The sequence below is a fragment of the Vespula vulgaris genome, chromosome 5 (assembly GCF_905475345.1).
Source record: "Vespula vulgaris chromosome 5, iyVesVulg1.1, whole genome shotgun sequence".
NCBI classification, from domain to species: domain Eukaryota; kingdom Metazoa; phylum Arthropoda; class Insecta; order Hymenoptera; family Vespidae; genus Vespula; species Vespula vulgaris.
The window spans coordinates 8,601,659-8,625,000 of NC_066590.1; the positions used below are offsets into that span (position 1 = coordinate 8,601,659).

Here is a 23,342-nt window from a genome sequence, read left to right on the forward strand (position 1 = left end):
GACCACGATACTTCGAACATTATTATAAATTTTTCATAGACAAACTTTGTCCGAACGTTCTCGCGTAATCTAATTTATTATTAAAATAATATTTTTCTTAAACAATTACATCGTTGTTTTGAAACGATAGAGAAATATGAAATTTATTATAAATTGTCTTCGGACGATATTGATGTTTATTTGAACTGATTAATAAATAATAAATCTAAATAAACAACGATAGATCTACGGATAACGATAGATCTAATTAAACAAGTAATATTTTCTATCGAATTATTTTCATTAAATTACTTATTGGCTAATCTAATATAAAATTTCGTGAAGATGAAGATAATTATGATTTAACAACGATTTAAATAATCCCATTAGATAAATATTCCCAACAATTTCGAATAGATAATTAAAGTTAATGCTACGAATTTTCGTTTAAATCTTTCATACGATATTAGTCATTCGATTCGTTCGATTTAAATTTAGGTTTTAATAATTCGTACGAAAAATTTTCTTCAAGTTGAGCATATTGAAATAACGATATCGAAGTACTTTGGAAATGTTCTCCGTAACGAAAAATAAGAAAAGCCTACGTAAGCATTCGAAAGAGTTCAATTTGCTGGCCGATGCAAAACGCACGAGAGAACCCGTCTCACGCTCGTCGCGAAGAGTCACGGAGGATCGTGAGGAAATCGTCGTGATTTAATGAGTCATTGACATATTCCGTGACGTCATACTTTTTTTACAAAACTCATTATACTAGTAGTAAAACACGTATATCCTTATGCAATCGCGAAGAATTTATTTCATAATTTTTCAATAATAACCTTTCATCCATTTTTCATAAATTTTTTTTCGAGTTCTTTTATCTTCTTTTCTTTTCTTTTTTTTTCTTCTTTTTCCTTTTCTTTCTCTTATATTCGACGATGACTTATTCTCGATGATTTAATGATAATAATGAATTTATTTCATAATTTTAAAATAACGATCTTTTATCCATTTTTTATTAATTTTCTTTTTTAATTCTTTCATTCCTTAATTTTTCTTTCTTTCTCTTCTTTTTTTATATTCATGACAATGATTCAACCTCGATGATTTAATGATAATAATGAATTCATTTCATAATTTTTGAATGATCTATTATCCACTTTTTATTAATTTTTCTTTTGGTTCTTTTATCTTTTTTTTTTCCTTCCTCCTTTCTTTTTTTTCTTTTAATATTCAACAATGACTCATCCTCGATGATTTAATGATAATATGTTATTATATAATATATTATATCGTTCCCAGACGTATTTGTCGGCTTAAGTTTATTTTAAATTAAGTATATTTTAATTATAAACGGAGCCCGCCGACGCATGGATTTACGTGTATAGTCATCGTCGCTCGCTTTGCTGGATCGTCGAAAGAAAAGCGAGCAAGAAGAAGACGAACGAGAGAGGAGGAGAAAAAGATATCCCGTGCGTTTGCTCGAAAATAGAAACGGGCCTCGTTGACGGCCGACTACAAATTGTCCGCGTCATTGCCTTGCACCCTGCGAAACTGATTCTCTTCTTTCTTGGATGGGGGAAAAAACAAAAAAAGAAACAAAAAAAAAAGAAAAAAAAATAAAAGAGAAGAAGAAAGAGATAGAAGACGCCCTTAAAAGGTGGGACGCATCGCAACGTAGAAAATCGAAAATCGTTATTTGTTTCACTTTTGTTCTTTTTTATTTCTTTTTCTTTTTTTTTTATGTTTCTTTTTTCCACTTTTTTTCTCGAATCCAATCGAAAACGAAATCGCAGAGATTCTAAGAAATTTTATTCTTACGGCTAATCGAAATTTATATATTACGAATTCTTTCTCGAATTGATTTGTTTGTCGTAATAATTTCTTTCCTGTTATGTATTAAGTTTTCTTCTTCTTTTTGTTTTGTTTTTTTTTTCTTTGTTAATATCACATAAATTGATAATATTTAAATTAATAAATGACAATAATTAAATTAAATAATATACATAAGTTGTCTCTAGAAAAATCTTCTTTTTCTTCAGCAACGATAATTCAATTTTTAACGATGCATAAGTTTTGTATATTAATTGTCGAGTATATAAAAATTGTAATGATCAGGGAAAAAAAAAGAAATTATTGATAAAATACTTTGCAACTTTGAGTTTGTAACATTATATATCTAATATAGGATATTTAAACGTGTGGTGGATAGAAACGTTAACTCGAAACGACGCAGCATCAAGGTAATATTTATTACCCAACATTTTCATGGGCGGATTAAAAGGGAGTCAACCGAACGGTATACTAACACGCACTTACGTTCGTTAAAACGGTCCCTTACAGTGTTCGACTAAATCCACTTCGTCGCTCGCATAACTCTCGCTCATCGACGTCGACCTTTTTATATCGTATTTCACCGACGCAGCGCGAACGATAGATCATTTTTTTAACACGTCAACCTCTTACCAAAATCGATCTCGCAAATAATTCTCTTCATAAGTTACAATTAATAACAAGTAAACTTTATCATTGACTTAGCATTTATTTATTTTTTTTTTTTCTAATAATTTTACGCGAAGAAATAGAAACAATTTTTATCAAATTCTAAACAGTATATTTTTATTCAAATGTCATCTAATTGAAAGAAAATTATACAAATATTTCGATATTTATTATATACAGGAAGAGACATTTAACGTAGGTTCTTTTAATAATTTTTAGATTATCTATCAAAAATAATAAATTTTATTCAGCATTTCGATTTATTTTCTTTTAAATAAAACAGCTCATCCTGTATTTACGTATGTATTATTAAATCCAAAATTTTTGTTGAGATTTCCTCCTTTTTTTATTCATTTTTTTAAAAGAAGATTTTTCTAAAAAATTTTTCTAGATGAAGTCCCATGGGACTTTGTTCCTTCAAAACGTCACACACCATATTCATCATAAAAAAAATCTTGAGAAAGAGAGAAAGACGTAGTTAGAACGTAGTCGTCGTTAACACTTCCACTCGGAGAGACGAAAGAAATTATTTCCCGAAACAAATTCTCCAGGGACAATACTTAAACGTTCCATTAATTATATTTTCGTCTCTTTATTACGTGTATAACGAATACGGATGAACGAGTAATTAAAAATAAAAAATCACCTACCTACCTATCTACGTACCTATCTGATAAAATTCGTTAATGCGTCTCGTTCGTAGTATCATTTTTTTGAATGATTAAAAACACGATAATATTGTACATTATTTAAATTGATCAAATGGACGTCCTACGTAATACGAAACACTGCACGATGATTTATAAACGCATGACTAATGACTTACGTACATATAAATATATGTAATATAACGGCAACTCGTATTTCATTATTTTGAACAAAATACGTTTTATGGTGAAACAATATGGAAAAGTTACTAATTGAAAAATGTTTTCAAGAACGATGTTATTTAATTTATTTATCTTTCTTTTTTATTTATTTATTTTCCTTTTTTTTATTTTTTTTTTTTTTTATTTAGATAAAAGCATGAAAAACATAAAGATATTTATAAATTTTTTTTTCTCTTTCTTTCTTTCTTTCTTGTTTTTGTTATAATCGCCATAGTCGACGTCGAAGAGTACAATAAAATATGAATAAAAAATTCGGAAGACACGCGAACAGCTGTTGCGCGTTCGTTCAACGTAAGAGTTTCTTAAGAAATTTTCTACGTCGGGCCTTCGAGAGACGTTAAACTCGTTCTAAATCGGTTTTCTTATGGGCACAGGTGGCACGATAGTACGCGAAACGAATACAAAAGACAAGTTTCTTAAAACGAATATTTCGTCTGAAATAATCCAAACTAGGTTCGATTTTCAAAATAATTAATATCAATTTACTTTATCTTTCAGATCGTTAAGGCTTCTTCGAACGATCGATAATAAGGTAATACGATCCATAAATCACATAATAAATTCTCCATGATTAAAATATCAATAAAAGTATGAATTTATATAATTTCTTCAAGAACAGATCTAAAACGATAATAATTCAATTTCTTTAATAAAATTAATAAATTTCAATGAAATTTATCCAATATTTATCCAAATTATCCAAAAATTTATCCATTTGTCCAATAATTTATATTTTTAATCAAAATTAATTAACATTATAATTATCATATTTAATATCAACCAACATTGTTATTTGTACATATCTACCTTTTTACTTTGGAAATAATTATCAAAAGAGGGAAATAGAGAGGTGAGGAGGAGTAAAGAGGGGGAGAGAGAGAGAGAGAGAGAGAGAGAGAGAGAGAGAAAGAGAGATGGGGATGAAAAATGGCCATCGGTGAGTTCGAGTCGCACGGAAAATAAAGTGCACGTGCTGTTCTTGCAGTCGATGCACGCACAGTGTTGACGCGGCTTTCTCTACGTTTTACGGGATAGGTAGGTATATTAAAACGCACGGTGCACGTTCTGTTTGGAAAACAATGTTTCCGCAAACATCGCCGTCCATTGGTCCTCCCCCAACGTCCGGCCAGCAACTATTTTTTTCTTTTTCTGTTCGCTGACCATTAATTTCGAACATCTATGAATACTTTTCTCGGACAAATGAAATGATTCGAATAAATGAATCAATCACATCTCGATCTTGTTTCTTCGATAATTAATATAATTCTTAATTTAAAAAAAAAAATGTTAGCTCGTTTCAAAGATACGTGTGATTTTCTTCATCGTTCCTTTAGTGATTATATTTGTTGAATAAAATGTTAAAAACAAAATTAAAAAAAAAGAAATATATATATAAACCTTATAACATTAATGCATAAAACTAATAATGTTTTTTTTATTTTTTCAAAATACTGGATTAGCTTCTTACGATGAATTGAATATCTGGAACGGATTGAATGATAAAAAGAAAGAAGGAGAAAGGTAATAAAAGTCTCAATAAATAAAGAAATGAATGAATAAATGCGATTCATGGACGACAAACAATTTATTCTTATCATTTGTTCACAATTGGTATAGTGCACTTAACTAATTATTTACAGCGGTGAAAAAAACGTCAACGATAAGAACGTAAGATCGTTTAATAATAATAAAAATAATATTAAGTTATAATAATAATAATAATAATAATAATAATAATAATAATAATAATAATAATAAGTAATAATAATAATAATAATAATAATAATAATAATAATAATAATAATAATAATAATAATAATAATAATAATAATAATAATAGAGTTATTCGAATAATAATCTAAGCGTCCTTATCGTCATAGTCTTTCATCTCTACGATAGAAGGACATATTGCTATAATTTTCGTAGAACATTTATACATCCTTCGTTACACTTAATTGCAGTTATAATAAGTATCGCTTTACAGTTCTGTTTTTTTACTCGGATATTTTTTAAATAAATATTCGAATAGGTAAAGAAAGAAGAGAGAAGATACCGTCGCGTTGACGGAAGGAAGGAATAAGTTTACCGTGCAAATTGATAAGCACTCGTGCTCTTTCTCTTTCTTTCTTTCCCTCTCTCTCTCTCTCTCTTTCTCTCTCTCTCTCTCTCTATCTCTTTTTTTAACTTTAATTCTCTCACATGACTCTCAAAGAAACGTTTCAATGGTTCACGACGATGTATCTCGCTCGTCGTCATCGCCTTCATTGCTTACCAGACTCATTCGTTTTCTCTTCGTCCTTCGTCGATGTCATCTTGTCTCAAAAGACTCGAAATGGAACGCGGATGAAAATCTTAGAATATTTCGCTTCGTCATCCAAAAATAGGAAATATCATATACGAATACTTTCCGTCCCTATTTTAAATTCGTTTTGTTTTTTTCTTCCATCTACCCTCTTCCTCCACCCACTTTTAAAGATGTCATATCTTTTAACAAAAGCTATTCGAAGAAGAAAAGAAAAGAAAAGAAAGGGAGAGAGAGAGAGAAAGAGAGAGAGAGAGAGAGAGAGAGAGAGAGAGAGAGAGAGAGAATCACAAACCCATTTGATACGTATCCACGTACCAAAAGTGAAAAAAATCGAAGTTTTCCTGTTTCTATATCGAATCGATTGATTAAACAGTTCACATGAAACACTTCGATCGCGTTTGAAATTCGACGGAGGGAAAAGCTGGCGCGGTAACGCTCGATGGCACCGTGGTTCCCATCATTGTCGGTGGAACACCGCCGACGGCTGATGTCGATGCCGTGGTACTACCTGGTTCCTCTTTCACGTTTACCACTGTGATACAGGTACGAACGAATTGAATAATCATAACGAGAGTTAACACTTTCGCGGACGTGTTCCCTTCTTCTATAAAGTTATCATTCTATAAAGTCATTCGAGAATATTGTAGAATCGATAATAACATCAACATTTGCAGCTCGCAACGAATGAAATTCTTCTTGCATTTCGAGAAAAATGATAAATTTGAAAATTTCTTTGGATATGATTCTATATTTCCAATTGTAGTCGGACAGAAGAAAATATTGAGAAAAAAAGATATGTACGTGTGTATATCTCTTTCGTGAAAATTTTACGTAATGATATTTTTATGTAAAATTAAATGGAAAAATAATTAGTTAGAATAACTATATATTATGGTTGATCGTTAATTATTCTGAAAATTATATCATGATTTTATGTTCACGAAAGTGTTAAATCGTTAACGCGAATATTAAACGAAAATGAACTCACTTTCTGGCCAATAGCACCTTGCTGGCATCGTTTCAGTCGCCATGCTGGTTTCGTGTCTCCTACCGCATGCCGTGAACGTGCTACCAAAGGATCCACTGCTCATCGTTCCTGGTGATCCAGTCGTTCCACCTGGAACATCCAGGTAATTGCCTTGAAAAGCTTTGCACGGTCGTCTAATGACTCGCGAGCTCAAAGAACTGAAGTTCGGAGGATAGAGCAGAGACTCACTTAACGAAGTACTCAGTTGACTGTACCCGTTCATCGTCGGTATTTGCATCGATTGCATGGATTGTAACTGTGGTTGAAGCTGCAAAGTACAAATTTAATAAATAAAAGAAAACGAAATATATAAAGATAAATTGTTAATATTTTTCTTACCGACTGACAATGACTGTAGGATAATTGTGGTTGCTGAAGACTCCATGCACTGAAACGAAATATGAATATTCGATATTTGCAAAACATTTTTTTTAATATAATACAATGTATAAACATTTTCTGTCGTCGTTAATTTTATCGTATTTTATTTCGAGAAACAACAATGAGGATCTACAAAATTGATATCGAATAATAATCCCATACGATTGAAAGTTAAAATCGGGGAATTAATTAGATATTATATAAAAAAGAAAACAAGCAACGTAAATGACATGTTAAAAATATTATTGAATAAAGAAATACCTCGTATCGTATCGCGCGTAAGTAGTAGGTGCATAGGAAGATGGTGTATGGGCGAATAAATTTCTAGGACCAAGATGGACATGTGTCGGCGAGAAGGGATCGCCAAAGATAGATTTGTGATAAGGAGCGTTTCTGTATGGACGTTTCATACGTCTGCGTCTCCTGTAGTTACCATTTTCAAACATGTCCTCGTATTGGGGATCTACGTGAACGAAAAATAATTACCAATCGATTGTCATCAATTATTAAAAAGTAATTTCTAATCGACAATATATTTCTAATCTATTCATTATAAAAATTCTTTTTTCTTATTACTCACGAAGAATAAATGAAAATTTTAAGAACAGAAAATTTTTAACACGTTTTTAAAAAAGACTTGACGTACCGAGTGTCCAAAAGTTGCCCTTCCTTTCGCCACCACCCTCGCGTGGTACCTTGACAAAACACTCGTTCAAAGATAAATTATGCCTAATCGAATTTTGCCAGCCCTTTTTATTCTTCTCGAAATAAGGAAACTTGGCGGTGATGTAAGCATAAATTTCGCTAAGGGTCGCCCTTTTTTGTGCACTATGTTGTATCGCCATCGCTATCAAAGCAACGTAACTGAAAGGTGGCTTACTGGCTGTAGTTGAAGCAGCATTACCATTACTATTATTATTATTATTCGTTACAGCAGCTGTATTCGAGCCAGCACTGTTGTCAGTGCCAGCAGTAGGCGTTGATGGGGCAGAAGGTGTCGAAGGGTTACTATTAGTCGTTGAACTATGAAGTCCTCCATTTGGCGAAGACACTTTGTCTTCCAAATGATGATGCGGTTGTTGTTGTTGTTGTTGTTGTTGTTGTTGTGATGGTGTAGAGTGCATCGAAATCGTCGAATTAGGACTGTGCAAGCTATGATGAGAATGATGAAGACTCAAGGACGGATGATGAGTAGTCAGACTTTTGTTGATACCAGTAGATACGGAAGATTCCAGATCCTTCGAAGCATTGATCATGTAACCATTTTGTAGATCCGACATGAAACTGCTCACTGTGGAGAATAATTAGTACCTTTCGATTATCTTAATAAGTTTATTAGATCTTATTAGGTTTGTTCGTATCGTTCGTCCTTAAACAATTAAGAAAGTTAACATTCGTTAATGTACTGTGATTGATCAATCAAATAGAAGAATCGTCATCAAAATGGTTGATATTTCAGTCAAATGAAATCGATCGTTTGTTCGGGAAAAATCCTTTTCCCTCCATTTTTTGTTTTCATGCCTTCTACGTTCTCTCCATCTATCTTCCTTCCTCTTTCTCTCTCTCTCTCCCTCGTCATCTCTTTTTACCACGCCGGCGGCGTGTACGTGGGTTATTGGTGTCCAGTTACATCCCGTTCCAGTTACACGTGCCTCACTCTACCGATACACTCGACACCGCATACGCGCTCGTTTCTAACTAAGAAACTACGAATTTTCCGATTTTGTTACACGGAAAATCCATTATTTCATAGCGTTCGTTCGATTTAACACGATCCTCGCTTTGTCTAGTTCAAATTTGCCGCCTTTTGTTACCGACCGTCGGTAAACAAAAGTTTACGTCGAAATTGTAATTTTTCTTTTTGAAAATTTTATATCATAATTAATAAATTTATGATTAATTACATGGGCCATAATAACGAGAAAACAATCGAAGGAACGCGATAATCAATCGTAATAATCGAACATATAAGATAATGGCGTCTCGAGCTCGCGGGAGGTACGTAAGCTTTATTTATTTGAAAAGTGACGGATATAGGGGCATATAAGTCATTGCTATAGCCATGCTCGCATTAGTCACGCTTCCAAGCACGGTCGAGCGTTCGCCGGTTGCCTTTTATCGCTTCGTATATCGGATATCTCGTACTAAACATCGGCTCGGTGCGCGCCTCGGGTGTCAGAGACAAGTTCCGTTTAAACGGTCCAATTGTTCTTCGCCTACACACGGGCGTGTGTACGAGCGAGATTTCTTAGAATCTCAATCGAAGGAGAACGCAGAAAATGCACGTACTACTTATTTCTTCTTCGAGTTATCGATCGATCGATCCATCGATCTCCACTTTCAGGCTCGTCGATATCGTTTTACGTTTTCCCTTTCAACTCAGAAGAAGTTTTATCATTGTTGTTTATTTATTTGTATTCTAATCGAAACGAATTTGTCGAAAAAAAGTAATATATTTACAATTATTTAATTCATTAGTTACTCCATAAGCTTTCTTCTACACCAATCGTTAATCGAGTTTACGACGATGTATACGTAAGATTTTTATTTGATTTATGTAAAAGTTTATGCATTTATTTGAAGTATTAGCTACGTATATATTATTATTTTATTTCTTTACTTTCTATCATCGTTCGTCGTTACTCTTATCATCGGCGAGAAAAGTTAAAAGTGGGTTATGCGAAAAGATAAGAACAAAGGGATGTGAAACTCGAGAAAGCGGGCTAATCGTTTAGGTCAAAGGGAGAAATATGCGATCCTCGCTAAGTGATTACGATAATTTTATCGAGCAAGGACCGATAAAGCTTTCTCGTTGACTGAACGCGTGAATAAAGTATGGGGGTGGAAGCGGAGAAGGAAGAAAGGAAGGAAGAGGATCGTACAGATATGCGATAGTCATAACACAAAACATCGATTAATCTCGTCGTCGTTTATCGCTTTACTTAAGGTGACCTGGTACCAGCCATATATATTTTTTTCCCTTTAATTTTTTGTTAAAATTAAGTATTCAGTTTCGCATCGTTGCTTTTCATTCTCAATTTCCTAATTCTCTCAAGTTCAATTTAAAGAAAAGTAATAGAAAAGGAGATATAAAAATGTAATTCGTTCTCTGTGTAAAATTCCTAGAAAAAAGAAAGAAGAAAAGAAAAAAGAAATTATTAACGTCAACGCGTTAATAAATAATCAAAGAACTAATTTCTATCCGTAGCGATATTATAAAAATCGTCCTGTTTTTTTCTTTTTCTTTTTTTTTTTCTTTTTCCAACAGATATCGATCGGACTCATCTATCGATCGGATCACGAACGAAGAGAGGAGTATATAGACGACCGGTGTTATGGCAACGAACGGTCACGTTATCCCAGTTTTGAAAACAGTGTTCTCCTCGCTCTCACTAGGACGATACCGGTCGATCCGTATGCAGGAGAAACGGAATACCATTTCGATAGCGTCGCATTAGGGAGATCTTGTTTTCGCCCCATTACAGTACGGACGAGGACACGTGTTCGTAACCCATTTCCAGAGGCATCAGCCATGGACAACGTCGAAGGAGATCCGATATCCTTCGAATTCGAAACATTCACGTAATTAATATCCCTCCTGCGATCGTAAAAATTTTTAACTAGGATAATACGTTATTTTATAATATAAAAAAGAGAATTCCAATTAACAAACTTGGCCGTTATTCGAATATTATGAAAAAAAAAAAAAAAATTTCATCCCACATTCCTCTTATTACTCAATTTTACTACCAACTTAACTCCTAAGTATCTATCTATATTTGAGAAAGTAGATGCATAGATATTACGTTATATTTATATTTTATGATTAATAATTGTAATTATGAGGGATTTCCATGAAATAATTACCGTGAAATAGGAGTAGCATACGATGCTGTTTATTCCGGTATAGAATATTAGCTTGACAATGAGTATATTTAGTGTACTATTCTAAAGGACGCAATAGTATCTATATGACGTTAAATTTACCTTTCTAAATGGATAATAGTGTTTATAACTATGTATGTATTCAACTTAAGAGATACAACTTCGATTAGATAATAGTAAAAATTATTACTATAAATGAAAAGATTAATTTTTTGATTGAACGAATATTGAATAATAGAAGAAACTGAAATAATTCATTGTACGATATCAATAAGTTTGTATGTTAGAGTTCACTTATTGATCAATCGATTATACGTTATAGATACATATGACGAATGTGAAGCTGGAGAGAAGGTCGTCAGTCATCTTGGTTGCAGAAAACGGCGGCATTCGCATTCCTGAAATGCTGCGAGTTCCACGAGGAATCGGCATCCGGTGCCGATAAGCGAAATACAATACTTAGTGACATCACTCTGTGAAATGGCAGAGACCTCCCTAACAAGAGCGACGACCAAAACGATCGGCGTTTCTTCTTCGAACTAGGATAATCGCTTCTTTTTTTTTCTTTTACTTTTCTTTTCTTTTCTTTAAAAATCTCTGGAGTACTACCTCGTGCCAACAAACCATGAACTCGTTTCACGTTCCACAAAATTTGCATACTCAACGAAATATCAGCTGAAGTCTTTTTTCTTCCTTTCTTTCTCTCTTTTTTCTTTCATTTTCTTTTTCTCTTTTCTTTTTATTTTTTTATTTTTTTTTATTTTTTTTATTCTTTTGTATAAGAACAACACTTGCGAAACAGATTTTTGCAGTAACGATTACGAAATTGCGAATCTTTGAAAGTGCTGACGTTCGCGGAATTGAGAAAAATGTGAATAAATAATTAATTATTAATTACGAGTGTAAAATGACTAGAGATTATTACTTTACCCTTGGCAAAGGTTTTATTTAATTTTTATTTAAATCCTAATAGGATTTATTGTTATTAATAATGTTTATCAAGCTTATTATTCGTTCGCGAACAGTTTCTCTCGGTCCCGTTTCATTTTCTTCGTAACGAAAATACGCAGCTGCGAAAGTTTTGCAAAACAATTAATGGCACGTGCAACCTGCACGAAGAGTTACGAACTGTAAGAGACGAGGGGGTTGTAGCAGTAATTCAAGAGGGTATTCGGGGGTTTTGCACAGCTAATCAAGAGCAGATCGAGTGGCAACCGAGAAGACTCGCGTGCTATTTCCGATCGCCATCTTAATATGCGTCGACAGCACGTGACTTTTTATCGGGATACAATTAGCCATTGAATATATCGAAAATATAATACCATCGTTAATTTGATATCTGACAGTCGTTCGAGCCAAACGATTCGACCTTCTTTCAAAAAAAAAAAAAAAAGAAAAAAAACGAAGGGAACCAATTTTAAACAATATAGTTAGATACATAAGTATGTAAGTTCGAGATTAGGTCGATTAATATCAACTATCTTTTTTTTCTTTCCTTATACGAATACATATTATACACTCTGATCATTCGTTCCTGGCGTTAATTAAAGGATAAGAAATGTTTCAAATAAAATGTTTAACAGTCCGAACAAAAATGAAGTTCAAGAGAAGACGAAACGCAAAGTATAGATATATGAAGTTTTCTCATCGAGCGGAAAAATTCTTATAGCAATAATAGACAATAAAAAAAAATGATAAAGGATTGAAAGAGACAGAGAAAGAGAGAGAGAGAGAGAGAGAGAGAGAGAGAGAGAGAGAGAGAGAGAGAAGTAGAAAGTGGAATTATGACAGAGACGGTTGAAGTCGATAGAAAAACGAGCACGGTGAAGTAAGTTTGTGTTGTACGAAGACAAGAGTGGCAGGGCGAGCATAGCAGAGGATAAAATGGGAAAGGAAAAATTGAAAGAGAGAAATAAAGAGTATATGAGAAAAAAGAGAGAGAGAGAGAGAGAGAAAGAGAGCCGAGGTTGGGGCAGAGGGTCATCTGAACGACGATAGTTCATCTCCCGGTATCTTTTGTGTGAGCCAATCATCGGCCGGTATCTCGACCTCGACTTCATCGTCTTCGACCTCTTTTTCTTGGTTTTTTTTTTGATGGTGCAAAAAAAGCAAAAAGGTCTATCGATCCGATCTTAATCGATCTCAAAAAGTTATACTATCTTATTATCAATTTATTAATGAGCAATGTTACGAATAATAAATAAAATATCGTTTATCTAATTAACGTAAAAGAGAAAGAAAAAAACCAAGAGAGAGAGAGAGAAAGAGTGGATTTAAAAAATAAAAAAAAGAAAAAAAGAAGTAAATCGAATAAAAATAGAACAATGACGTAGAAAAACGGAACAATGTCCGTTGGTGCGTTCGCATAAATTTAGTTTTTATTTATCTTTCTTTTTCTCTTATCAGCGATTGTTCTTATTTAATATTTTATCGTTTAAATAGATATTATAAACGTTAGCATTATCGAGGTACCGAAAAATCAAAGAAATGCGAACACTTATGATACCAAGGCCTCGAAACGCGATTTATAAATATGTGTATGTATGCGTGTACGAACCATACGTATCCTTTTTCTTCCTCCCTCTTTATCTCTATCGACGTTATCGTGTTTACTATAGCGCATACGCAGCGGGAGCGTTGTTTTGCACTCGTGCATTGTACGAGCTCTCGAGGCGTCAAATGATGATCGGTCATCCATTCGGCTCCCGATGAAGATTCGAAATCAGAGAGCAAAGTCGAGGACTAGTTAACGAATCGACGTTAATTATTATGGTTTGATAATTAGGAAGAAGGACTGATACCTATATTCACTATCGTTCGTATCAAAAATTCGGAAAAAAAGATCTCTACGAATTTTGAATTATTAATGATATTAATAACAGATATCTATACGTATCTGCAAGTCCTTTAGACAAATAACTATAACAGCTCAATAATTATCGAGTTATAGATAAGTTGTAAGTACTTTATTATCGATTAATATTTTAATTGAATAATTACTTGCACGTAAAGTATCGTTGAAACTAAAGTTTTCGTGTCAATTTATTATTTTACAAAATCAATATTTCTTTTCTGATGGATTTACAAAAATGTAATGATCTCTCTACGAGGCAACTTTTGAAGTACAAGTTTATCCATCGACTCACGATTCGCGGGAGTAATGCTGTTTTATCGAAAACGAAGCTTTTATCGTGAAACTTTGACAGTTTCTATCAAGCTCGTAGTCGGTGTTTATCAAAACGTAATGCTCGGCCCATTACGATAACGTCCATATTCCGTTATCAATCGTAACTTATTCTTTCTCTCATTTTAGCCCCTTCTCCACCCTCTAAAAAAGCGTGCCCTTGTTTACTCCGTATCTATTTTAATGCATTAGTCCAGCTACAGATTAATCGTTCACGTTCCGATTCCAATATACAAAAAAATTTCGCGATATTAAATTAACCTCATCTCGGCGCCATCCTCTCATTTCTTTTTATTATTTTATTTTATTTTCATTTTCTTTATTTTTGTTTGTTTTCTATTTCTATATCTATATCTCTCGTTTCAATATAAGATATATTTAATAACAATCAATAAAGTTGAAATGATTTAAAAAAAAAACGAATCGATTAATTTTCCAGATTGTTGTTCATTAATTAATAATGAAATTGAATATAATTATCCGATAGAAACGAATATATTAGTTCGATTTTATTGAATTGATAAAAATTGACTTTTTGACTTTCCCGAAGGTCAAACAGTGCCAGGTCTAGATTATATCGAGTAACAAGTTAAGAAGTCAGTAAGTCGACTTGGTTCTCCTCATCTAAATGCGAACCGTGCGAGAAAAGATGTTCGGCTCCTCGGGGGCAAGAATCCTCGAAACGCTGTCGTTGGGCGATACATCAGCTTGCCCCAAAGCACGCAGCCTTCCCGGATTAGCGACCATAACTCTTATGCCAAGCACTCTAAACAGGCCGATTCCGAAAACACACGACTCGTGTGCTCCTTCGCTCGATCCACGATTTTCTTTTTCCCTTGAGCGTGACGATTTTGGATTCTGGACCGCCGCCGCGAGAAAATTGAAGAAATCTTTAGCGATCCTTCGAGTTGACCCTTTGGAAGGTACAATTAACACTAGTACTATAATGAACCCTACTATAATGATTTTAGAGAATTTTAGAGAAATTTTTTTATTTTACGATTATCGATATCTCATAACTGTTAAGAGTACTTTCAATCGAAAATTATTTTTCTTTCTTTATAATAATAATAATTATTATTATTATGGTAAAATTAAATAAATAAAAAATAATATCGAATGTTGAGTTAAGAATAACAATAGCGATATAATCGATCTGATCGAATTTTTCATCTATTCCGACGAGTTTTCGTACGATTCAATCGCTCAGAAAGTTTCTTATCGAAATTTTCGACAAATATTTCTGTAATCGATGAAACTTCGTATGTTTTTCGAATTGTTAGTAAGCTTTTCTGATATATAGTTATTTCATTATATAATTTATTTCATTCTTTTTATGACCCTCGATCATTATCCTTAATGTTTCAAATAAAGATTACTACAATTTCCGAAGATAAGATTCAAGATCATTTGAAGAACGTTCGAATGCTTTTTGCGAATTTGCAAGAGTATCGTTACGAATCATTCTTAATATAATAGGGAATATCGAAGTTACGTTGGTCTAGAATTACACCTTATGATTGTCGCTCGGTCACGGGTTAATCGCAAGAAGCATAATTTATCTCTAATCCACTTTTCTCTCTCTCTCTCTCTCTCTCTTTCTCTCTCTCTCTCTCTCTCTCTCTCTCTCTCTCTCTCTCTCTCTGTCTCTTTCAAACATTAAGCGATTAGCATATAATAAAAGTCCTGGTAATATGAGCCCTTCATTCTATCGTCTCATCCTTAAATGTTCTTTTTGCTTGCTCGCATGATAGCGGAAAGTCGAACCCAACGAAATCGGCTCGAGTCGAAGTCATCGTGTCAGAAATCAGAGAAGATCATTTTTCTTATCGCATCATTTTTTTCAGTACTTTTTGACTAGAATTATATCGAGTAAGTAGATAAGTCGAAATAAAAAGAGAAACTTTTAACATTTGACCGTATGTAGAAATATTTACAATATAAAATGAGTATAATTTTTAACGACGTTAATGATTTTCTATTAATAGTTTTGTTTTCTTTTTTCTTTCTATTTTAACTTATCCTAGAAACGATATCTAATCAAAGATTCGTCTACGTAACGAAATCATTAAAGGACAAATAAAATTAAAAAAAAAAAGAAATCTCAGAACAACGAGTACTATATCATTGCGAGTAAATATTTAATAGACGAATTATAACTACTTTGTCACACTCGAGGCCATCGACGATGGCGTGAAAACAGCTCGCACGTATCTCATTTAACAAGCGGTACGTCGTTAATATAAGACGGTCAACTATTTCGTTGTACGAAGACAAATGGCACGAACCGGTAAGATAATCATCGATAAATATACCAAACGAGCTCTCTATCCTAAGGTGTCACAAGAGAATCTATTTTCACGCTCGGCCATAATGTACCTACGTGCGTATCTATATAACTTTTGTGCTTGATAAAAAAAAGAAAGAAAGAAAGAAAAAAAAAAGAACGAATATGATCGTTTTGTTTTACAAACAAAATAAGAACTTCATTCCTATACATTATTTATATTATAGTATAATTCTTTCTTTTGATAATACTTAAATACATATATATATATATATATATATATATATATATATATATCGAAAGTAACTAAATCGTTTAATGATTGAGTCCACAATTTTCGCGCGATTTTCAAATTCGTTTAACACGATCGATAGAGCAGATATCGAGACAAATAAAATGTCTGAATTTGTAAATGTACTTGGCACGTCCTTTGGATGACTATTAAGCGAAACGATTTTCATTTCAAAGGCTACGACAAGGTAACGACTATCTGACGAGAACTATGATCGCAGGAGAGAATGTGACTAAATGGTGCGTGGAAAGATCAGGATGCAGCCTCTCGCGGTATATCACTTTCCCCTTCCGTTTCTCTCTTTCTCTATCTCTTTCGTTCGCTAGCACTCTAATTCTTCCACCATCTCTATCGTTTTCCGCTTTGGCCTCCCTCGCGAGCGTGACACTCGACAGCTCGGCGGTCTCTTATTATTAGAACGGGCCGTTTAGCGAGTACGAAAAACGAAGAGAAAGAAAAAGAGAGAAGGTGAAGAAGCTATCCTCGTTCAGGATACATATTACGCAGAAATCGTTTCGGACTGAAAGAAATACTTTTCAGATCGTTCTCTATCTCTCTCTCTTTCTCTCTCTCTCTCTCTCTCTCTCTTGTTCATTTTTCCACAAAATCTTTGAGCAAAATTGAATATCGACCATCGTGGCAATAATTACAAAGGTCCGTAATCTTTATACTTTTATATTATCACAATGTAAACGATCAATTTTTATTTTATTTTAGATTTTTTAGTTAGACCACTTTTATAACTCATGAAATGATTATTCTAATAAGTAAGATCATTTTATACACGTTTGATTCATTCCCCTGCAATTTCCGATAATTAGTTCGATTAATTAAGATTTTATTATGATTTAATGTTTTGTATATGTAGATATTATTTTTTCTTCTTCTTTTTTTCTTTCTTGTTTAATAAAAGGACGAAGTTCGAGAAAGGGAGTATCCATAATTTACAAGCTCACGTCGTTAAAACTCTATATATACTTTTTTTTTCGTTAGCCGCGAGATATTAGGGGTATTTCTTAAACAACACGTTCGAAGGAAAGAGAGGGTATAAACTTATACATACCTTGATGAAGAGGCGGAAGTGGCGAAGGAGGAGACAGCTGAAAAGGCTCCTGTTTTATTTTTAAGGAGTGAGGAGAGTCCTGTATGCTGCCTAGTCCTGCAGTACCTAGGCTACCGTTACCCTGTTGTAGCTCCTAAAAAAAAAAGATAAGATACTGTTCCTCTTCTTTTTTTTCTTTTTCTCATTATTTATGATTATCAGTATCCTACCCTATAGGGTCTATCTTAAATGACATATTTATGATCTACTTGGTCTGAAAAAAATATTTCATTTTCATGAATTTTGAAGTATAGGGACAAAAAAGAATTTTTTTTTCTTTTCTCTTACTTTTATATATACATATATATAATTTGTTTTTATCGAAAAACCTAACGATATTATTTCAATAACCCTTATATTTGCTAGTACAGTCGATGAAATTTTACGAAATATGTTTTTCCTTTTTACCAGAATTTCTGTAATAATGTAAGATAAGAGATAACAAGTGTTAGTTCGAAACTAGTTTTAAAAATGATTCATTTCTATATCGTAACGTCGATCGGAAACGTTTTGTTTATAAATTTTAGGAAACATTTAAGAAGAAACAGGAACGAGAAGAAGGAGGAAGAAGATACGAACAGACAGAGCCAAGGACTCCAAAGCCAAAAGACTTTTGGCTTCAGGCTTGTGATGTTTGAAGTGCCGTCGCCGGAAGCTTACAAACACCGACGCTGTGTTGTGACATCGTATTATGCCAAGCGAAACTTACGATCTCGCTAGATCGTTAATTTGCGATCTGGTTTTACGATGCCTAGTTTGCACGCTTTTGCAAGGGTTCCTCTCTACGAGATTGCTACGAGTAAATATATTCATTGAATATTCAAAATACAAAGAAATTATGCGAACACTTTTAACGAGAAGCAAACTTTTTTCACGCTCGTATCTTCTATCTTTCTCTTTTTCTCTCTCTTTCTTAGGAATAAATAAATAAATACGTACGATAAATGTAATGAGATCAAATTTGATATTAATTAACGTAATAGAAATTACATTATGAAGATACATTATTATATATTTCATGTTCATAAATAATAAACTTTTTCCATTTTTATTTTGATGTTTTGATAATAACAAGTACTTTGCAAAGGTCTCTTATAATATATGAGAGGAAGAAGGAAAGAAAGATCGATCTGGATCAACGACGAACAAGTCAGTTTCTTATCAATTTGTAAGATAAAACGTCTTCGTTTCTCATAGTTCAGAAATATCGTAGTTTCTTTTATTTTCAGTCTCTAACTAGTTAAAGAGGGAAAGAGAGAGAGAGAGAGAGAAAGAGAAATCAATTGAAAAGCATAAAAATTTCATTCTTTATCCAAACGTGAAATTTTATTTGAATCGTCAATATCGAAACACGACTTTGGCCTTTCTCTCCCGTTTTCAATGTCACCATCATGGATATTATTTTGCGGATTATTTCGGTTTATTTGTTTAGTCAAAATAACGATATATACGATACATACTATGGTTGATTGTACCTAAATTGTGGCAAATCGATCGTTAACTTGGCCAAGGATGATTTTCTTCTTCACGCCCAATGATCGAAAATAAATATAATTCGAAGCTCGTTCGCAAAGATAATTTTTAGTTAACGACTTCGTGGCTATTGAGATTAATGTCGTTTAGAAATAATCGTTTTATGTCTTCAAAGTATTACGAAACGAGAGTACTCGAATGTAGAACACTCCGAAAATTTTATTTTTTGCGTTTTAAATTCAATATTTTTATATCGTCAGATCAACGACCTTTTATTTTCGCGAGAAATTTGCAATTTAATGATCGCTGAATGAACTTTTTATATCTATGTTATTATTTACTTAATTTTTTGTTATATAATTTATTTTTCGATAGAAACGAAAGAATTAATTTAGTAAAATTGGACCTAAATTTTCTCGATGATCTTATAATTTTCATAGACCATCCTATTTAAATCTTTGATCATGCGACGGGAGCTGAACAAGTCATTCGATTCTTATCGATTGGCAGTACAGTAAACGAAAACCTTTGCGTATCGATCGAGCACAACAACCAGCGATAACCCACATTCCGTTCGATTCATTAAAGACGAACAAGAAAGATTTATCTACTAATTACACGAGACGGGTTCAACGAAGACGAAAGACATGAGGCAGGAACGAGAGGCCGAGAAATCAAGAAATTCATTCCGCAATTCAAGAAGATCGAAGAGAGATAAGGTGCCATCGAAAAGACGTAAATGGTTTAAGATTGCGAAATTTTCGAGGTCATAACCTTGACTTTTCCTCATACGCTTCTTCTGCCACGAGGAAGATAAGAATACGAATGAGATCAAATATTTACACGTATTTAGAGAAATTGATTAATATATACGCACGTGTATAGTTTAGTAGAAAATTACTAATCAAAGATAATTAGTCATCCGTCTTACATACTTACATATGTAGTACCTGGATGCATAGATATTGAATTTCTTTTATCCTTCTTTTTTATAAGTTCCACTCGTAAAACTAAGTTTAAATACATCGAGTACATCAAGGAAAATAAGTTATAAATCGTCCAAATCATCGTATTTAAACATGGAATTCATAAAAAAAGAAGAAATAGAAGAAGGATGAAAGAAATTCAATATCTATGCATATTACATATATACGTACGTAAGATGAATGAGTAATTATCCTTGATTATTAACTAATTTCCTACTGAACTTATATACAATCAATTTCTCTAAATACGTAAAAATTTATGATACTAACATCGAGTACAATAAAATTATATAATACAATAAAATTATAGATGATAATATTAAAAAGTTGAAAATATATAACAAACGTAACTATAGAAAATGTAATTGTACAATATGAAAAATACTTTATTGATACGATATAGATACGATACACTGAGGCCAATAATATAAAAGATGTACAGTAGCATTTTTTTGTAAATAACGATTTATAAATTGTCACATAAGTTTAAATGAGATAAAAGATAGAAACTCACCCCGGAGACAGGAATGACGTGCGAAACCATTCTGGTCCTGTCTTGTGCGGAGTAGTTCATAAAGATGTTCGCCGCCGTAGCTGCATTTACACGATGCTGCTCGACGAAATCCTCCCAGTAAACGGAAAGACCCTCCACAGTTGCTGCTTCGTCGTACCTCTTCCCGAGACGATTTACCTCTTTCTCCTCCACCGTCGCGACGGCACTTCGAAAGTCCGAACTCGAAAGATTTCTTTCTTTCTTTGATTATTCCTTTCTTTCTTTCTTTCTTTCTTTCTTTCTTTTTTCTTTCGCTCTTTTTTATTTTTTTCTTTTCTTTCCTTCCTTTTTTTCAATCGATTCTCATCCAAGCTTTATCGTACGCATCACTCGAGAAAAAACATACGCGTCAACTTTTTCGAAAATTCCAATTTATCGCGCGAATCTTTTCATTGGTTCACCTTCAACACGATCGTCGTTCGTTGTTTTTTTTTTCTTTTTGTTCTTTTCTGTTTAATTCCTTCTTCGAGAATTATTACGAAGTCACGATCATCGGTCGTTAACCTGTAAAAGAGAAACATAAGAATTCTTTTTTAAGATTATTTGAACGATTATTTATTTCGTAATTGTATTACGTTATTGAAAGTAATAATTTTGTAATTCAAAGACGACTTCATTGAAATTAACGAAAGGAAAAATGATATATATTCTTTTACGGATAATTTTATTCATTTCAAATTGATAACAATTAAACATATTTGAAAATCATAAAAAGTATAGAAGAAGGAGAAGAGAAAAAAGAGAAAACAAAATAACGGTATAAGATTTATCAGCCTGTAAATATTTAGAAATATTTCGTAAAAAGCTTGATTACATTCGATATAAAAACAAACATTGCTTTTTGATATAGTATAGCTATACCTTATTGGAGTTTTATAAACGATATAATCCTGTCGACAGCTCGAACAGATTGAATCCAATGTTTTAAGGTTGGAGGACAAAGAATTTAAACGGAGAGGACATCGAAACGTGGATTTAATGGGTTTAAAAACAAAAAGAGATGAAGAGAGAGGGAAAGAGGGAGAGAGAAAAGTAGGGAGAGACAGAACGTGTTCTGTCGTTGAAGGATGACTCTAACACGCGGAGAAGAAGTCGTGAAACACGAGGAACGAGCCGTTTCGTGAAGATGACGAGAACGCGACAGCTGAACACTTAGCGACCTGAATACATAGGACAACGATCGAATAGTCAAGAAAAAGGAATAGCATATAGTTTTCCCCAGGGAAGCATCAAAACTTCCGCCGGCTTCTGAACGCACACGTACACAAAAAGAGAGAGAGAGAGAGAGAGAGAGGGGAGTCACCGAAAGAAAAAATGATTTTTATCTGCTCTTCTTATGAAAGTGACCTCGAATGTCCTCGTTGATCTGTGATCTTCAAAAATAATCTATACCTTTGATATCCCTGATGATTTAATCATCATAGTATCAGATAATAATAGTATCATCGATTATAAATATCTTTATTGCAAAAATTTAACGACATCAAATCGATTAAATTTTTAATTTCGTCGATTAGAAAAAAAAAGTCAATTAAAATTTTTGATCTGATAAGAGTTTTTAATGCAAACACAATCGTCGACGTCAAGTATAACTTATCTTGTTTGTTTATTTCTCTGCTTATTTGATTAATGAAAAGTTATTCATTCTCGAAAAGTTATTTCATTTCCTCATAATCCTATATTGCAGACGCAACCGATATAAAATATTTATCTCTTGATTTGTTCGATGACAAATTGCAAAGTTTCAGAATGTTATTTTACTAGGATAAATAGTGATATTTTGTTTATTCAATGTATTCATCATACTAAGCGTTATTAAATGATCGATTCCCAATAAGATTGATTTTATTCATATTATTATCACACGTGGCGTGTCTTGTCATTAAATTTGTTCTAAAGGTTATCAATAAACTCGGATTAATTAGAAAAAGGACAACGCTCTTTGTGATTCTCTCTCTTTCTCTTTCTCTTTCTCTTTCTCTTTCTCTCTTTCTCTTTCTCTCTCTTTCTCTCTCTTTTTTCTTTTTTTGCCTTGCGCGTGCATATGAAAAGACGTTTATCTGAATGGAGTTAAAGAAGAAATATTTATCTCGCTGTTTAGTAAACATCTCGTCGAGACCATACAAATCTTGGGAGATCATGGAACAAAGTTTACAAACTCTTCACGATCTCCCACACTCTTCGTAAACGAAAAGGCACGAGCCTTCTTAGAGATATGATTTAAATATACAAAATCGCCAATGTGTTTCTCTTTTCTTTTTTTTTTTGCACTCTCTTTTCCTTACTTTTCCTTCCGACTTTATATTCTGTTATAAAATAATAATATATTTCTCAGTTACTTAACATGAACTAAGACTATGAAATTCGAGGATTTTAACATGAAAACGCTCGAGTTTCTTTTAAGAACGTTACAATTTTTATTTAAAAAGTTATTGTTCATAATTTCTTTAAAACTGTCAAAAAATCTTTCATGAAATTCGAAAAATTTCACAAGGA

At 32.9% G+C, this 23,342-nt stretch overlaps 1 protein-coding gene across 5 annotated transcripts in view; it reads right to left on the reverse strand.

The window, feature by feature from the left end:
• Window positions 1-5,503: 5,503 nt before the first annotated feature.
• The window catches only part of LOC127063985 (fork head domain transcription factor slp1-like), a 19,119-nt gene continuing 1,280 nt past the window's right edge, over window positions 5,504-23,342 (reverse strand). The window contains exons 2-9 of one of the 5 annotated variants that reach the window (XM_050994419.1): window positions 20,808-21,350; window positions 17,796-17,928; window positions 7,731-8,375; window positions 7,346-7,547; window positions 7,043-7,091; window positions 6,893-6,971; window positions 6,665-6,793; window positions 5,504-6,208 (exon numbers count right to left, since the gene is read on the reverse strand). In XM_050994419.1, coding sequence (XP_050850376.1) covers window positions 6,051-6,208; window positions 6,665-6,793; window positions 6,893-6,971; window positions 7,043-7,091; window positions 7,346-7,547; window positions 7,731-8,375; window positions 17,796-17,928; window positions 20,808-20,867 — 1,455 coding nt within the window. In that variant the 5' untranslated portion in view covers window positions 20,868-21,350 and the 3' untranslated portion in view covers window positions 5,504-6,050. Of the gene's footprint in view, window positions 6,209-6,664; window positions 6,972-7,042; window positions 7,092-7,345; window positions 7,548-7,730; window positions 8,376-17,795; window positions 17,929-20,807; window positions 21,351-21,707; window positions 22,007-23,342 lie in introns of those variants that run through there. The other 4 variants (XM_050994418.1, XM_050994417.1, XM_050994416.1 and 1 more) reach the window with 4 other exon arrangements.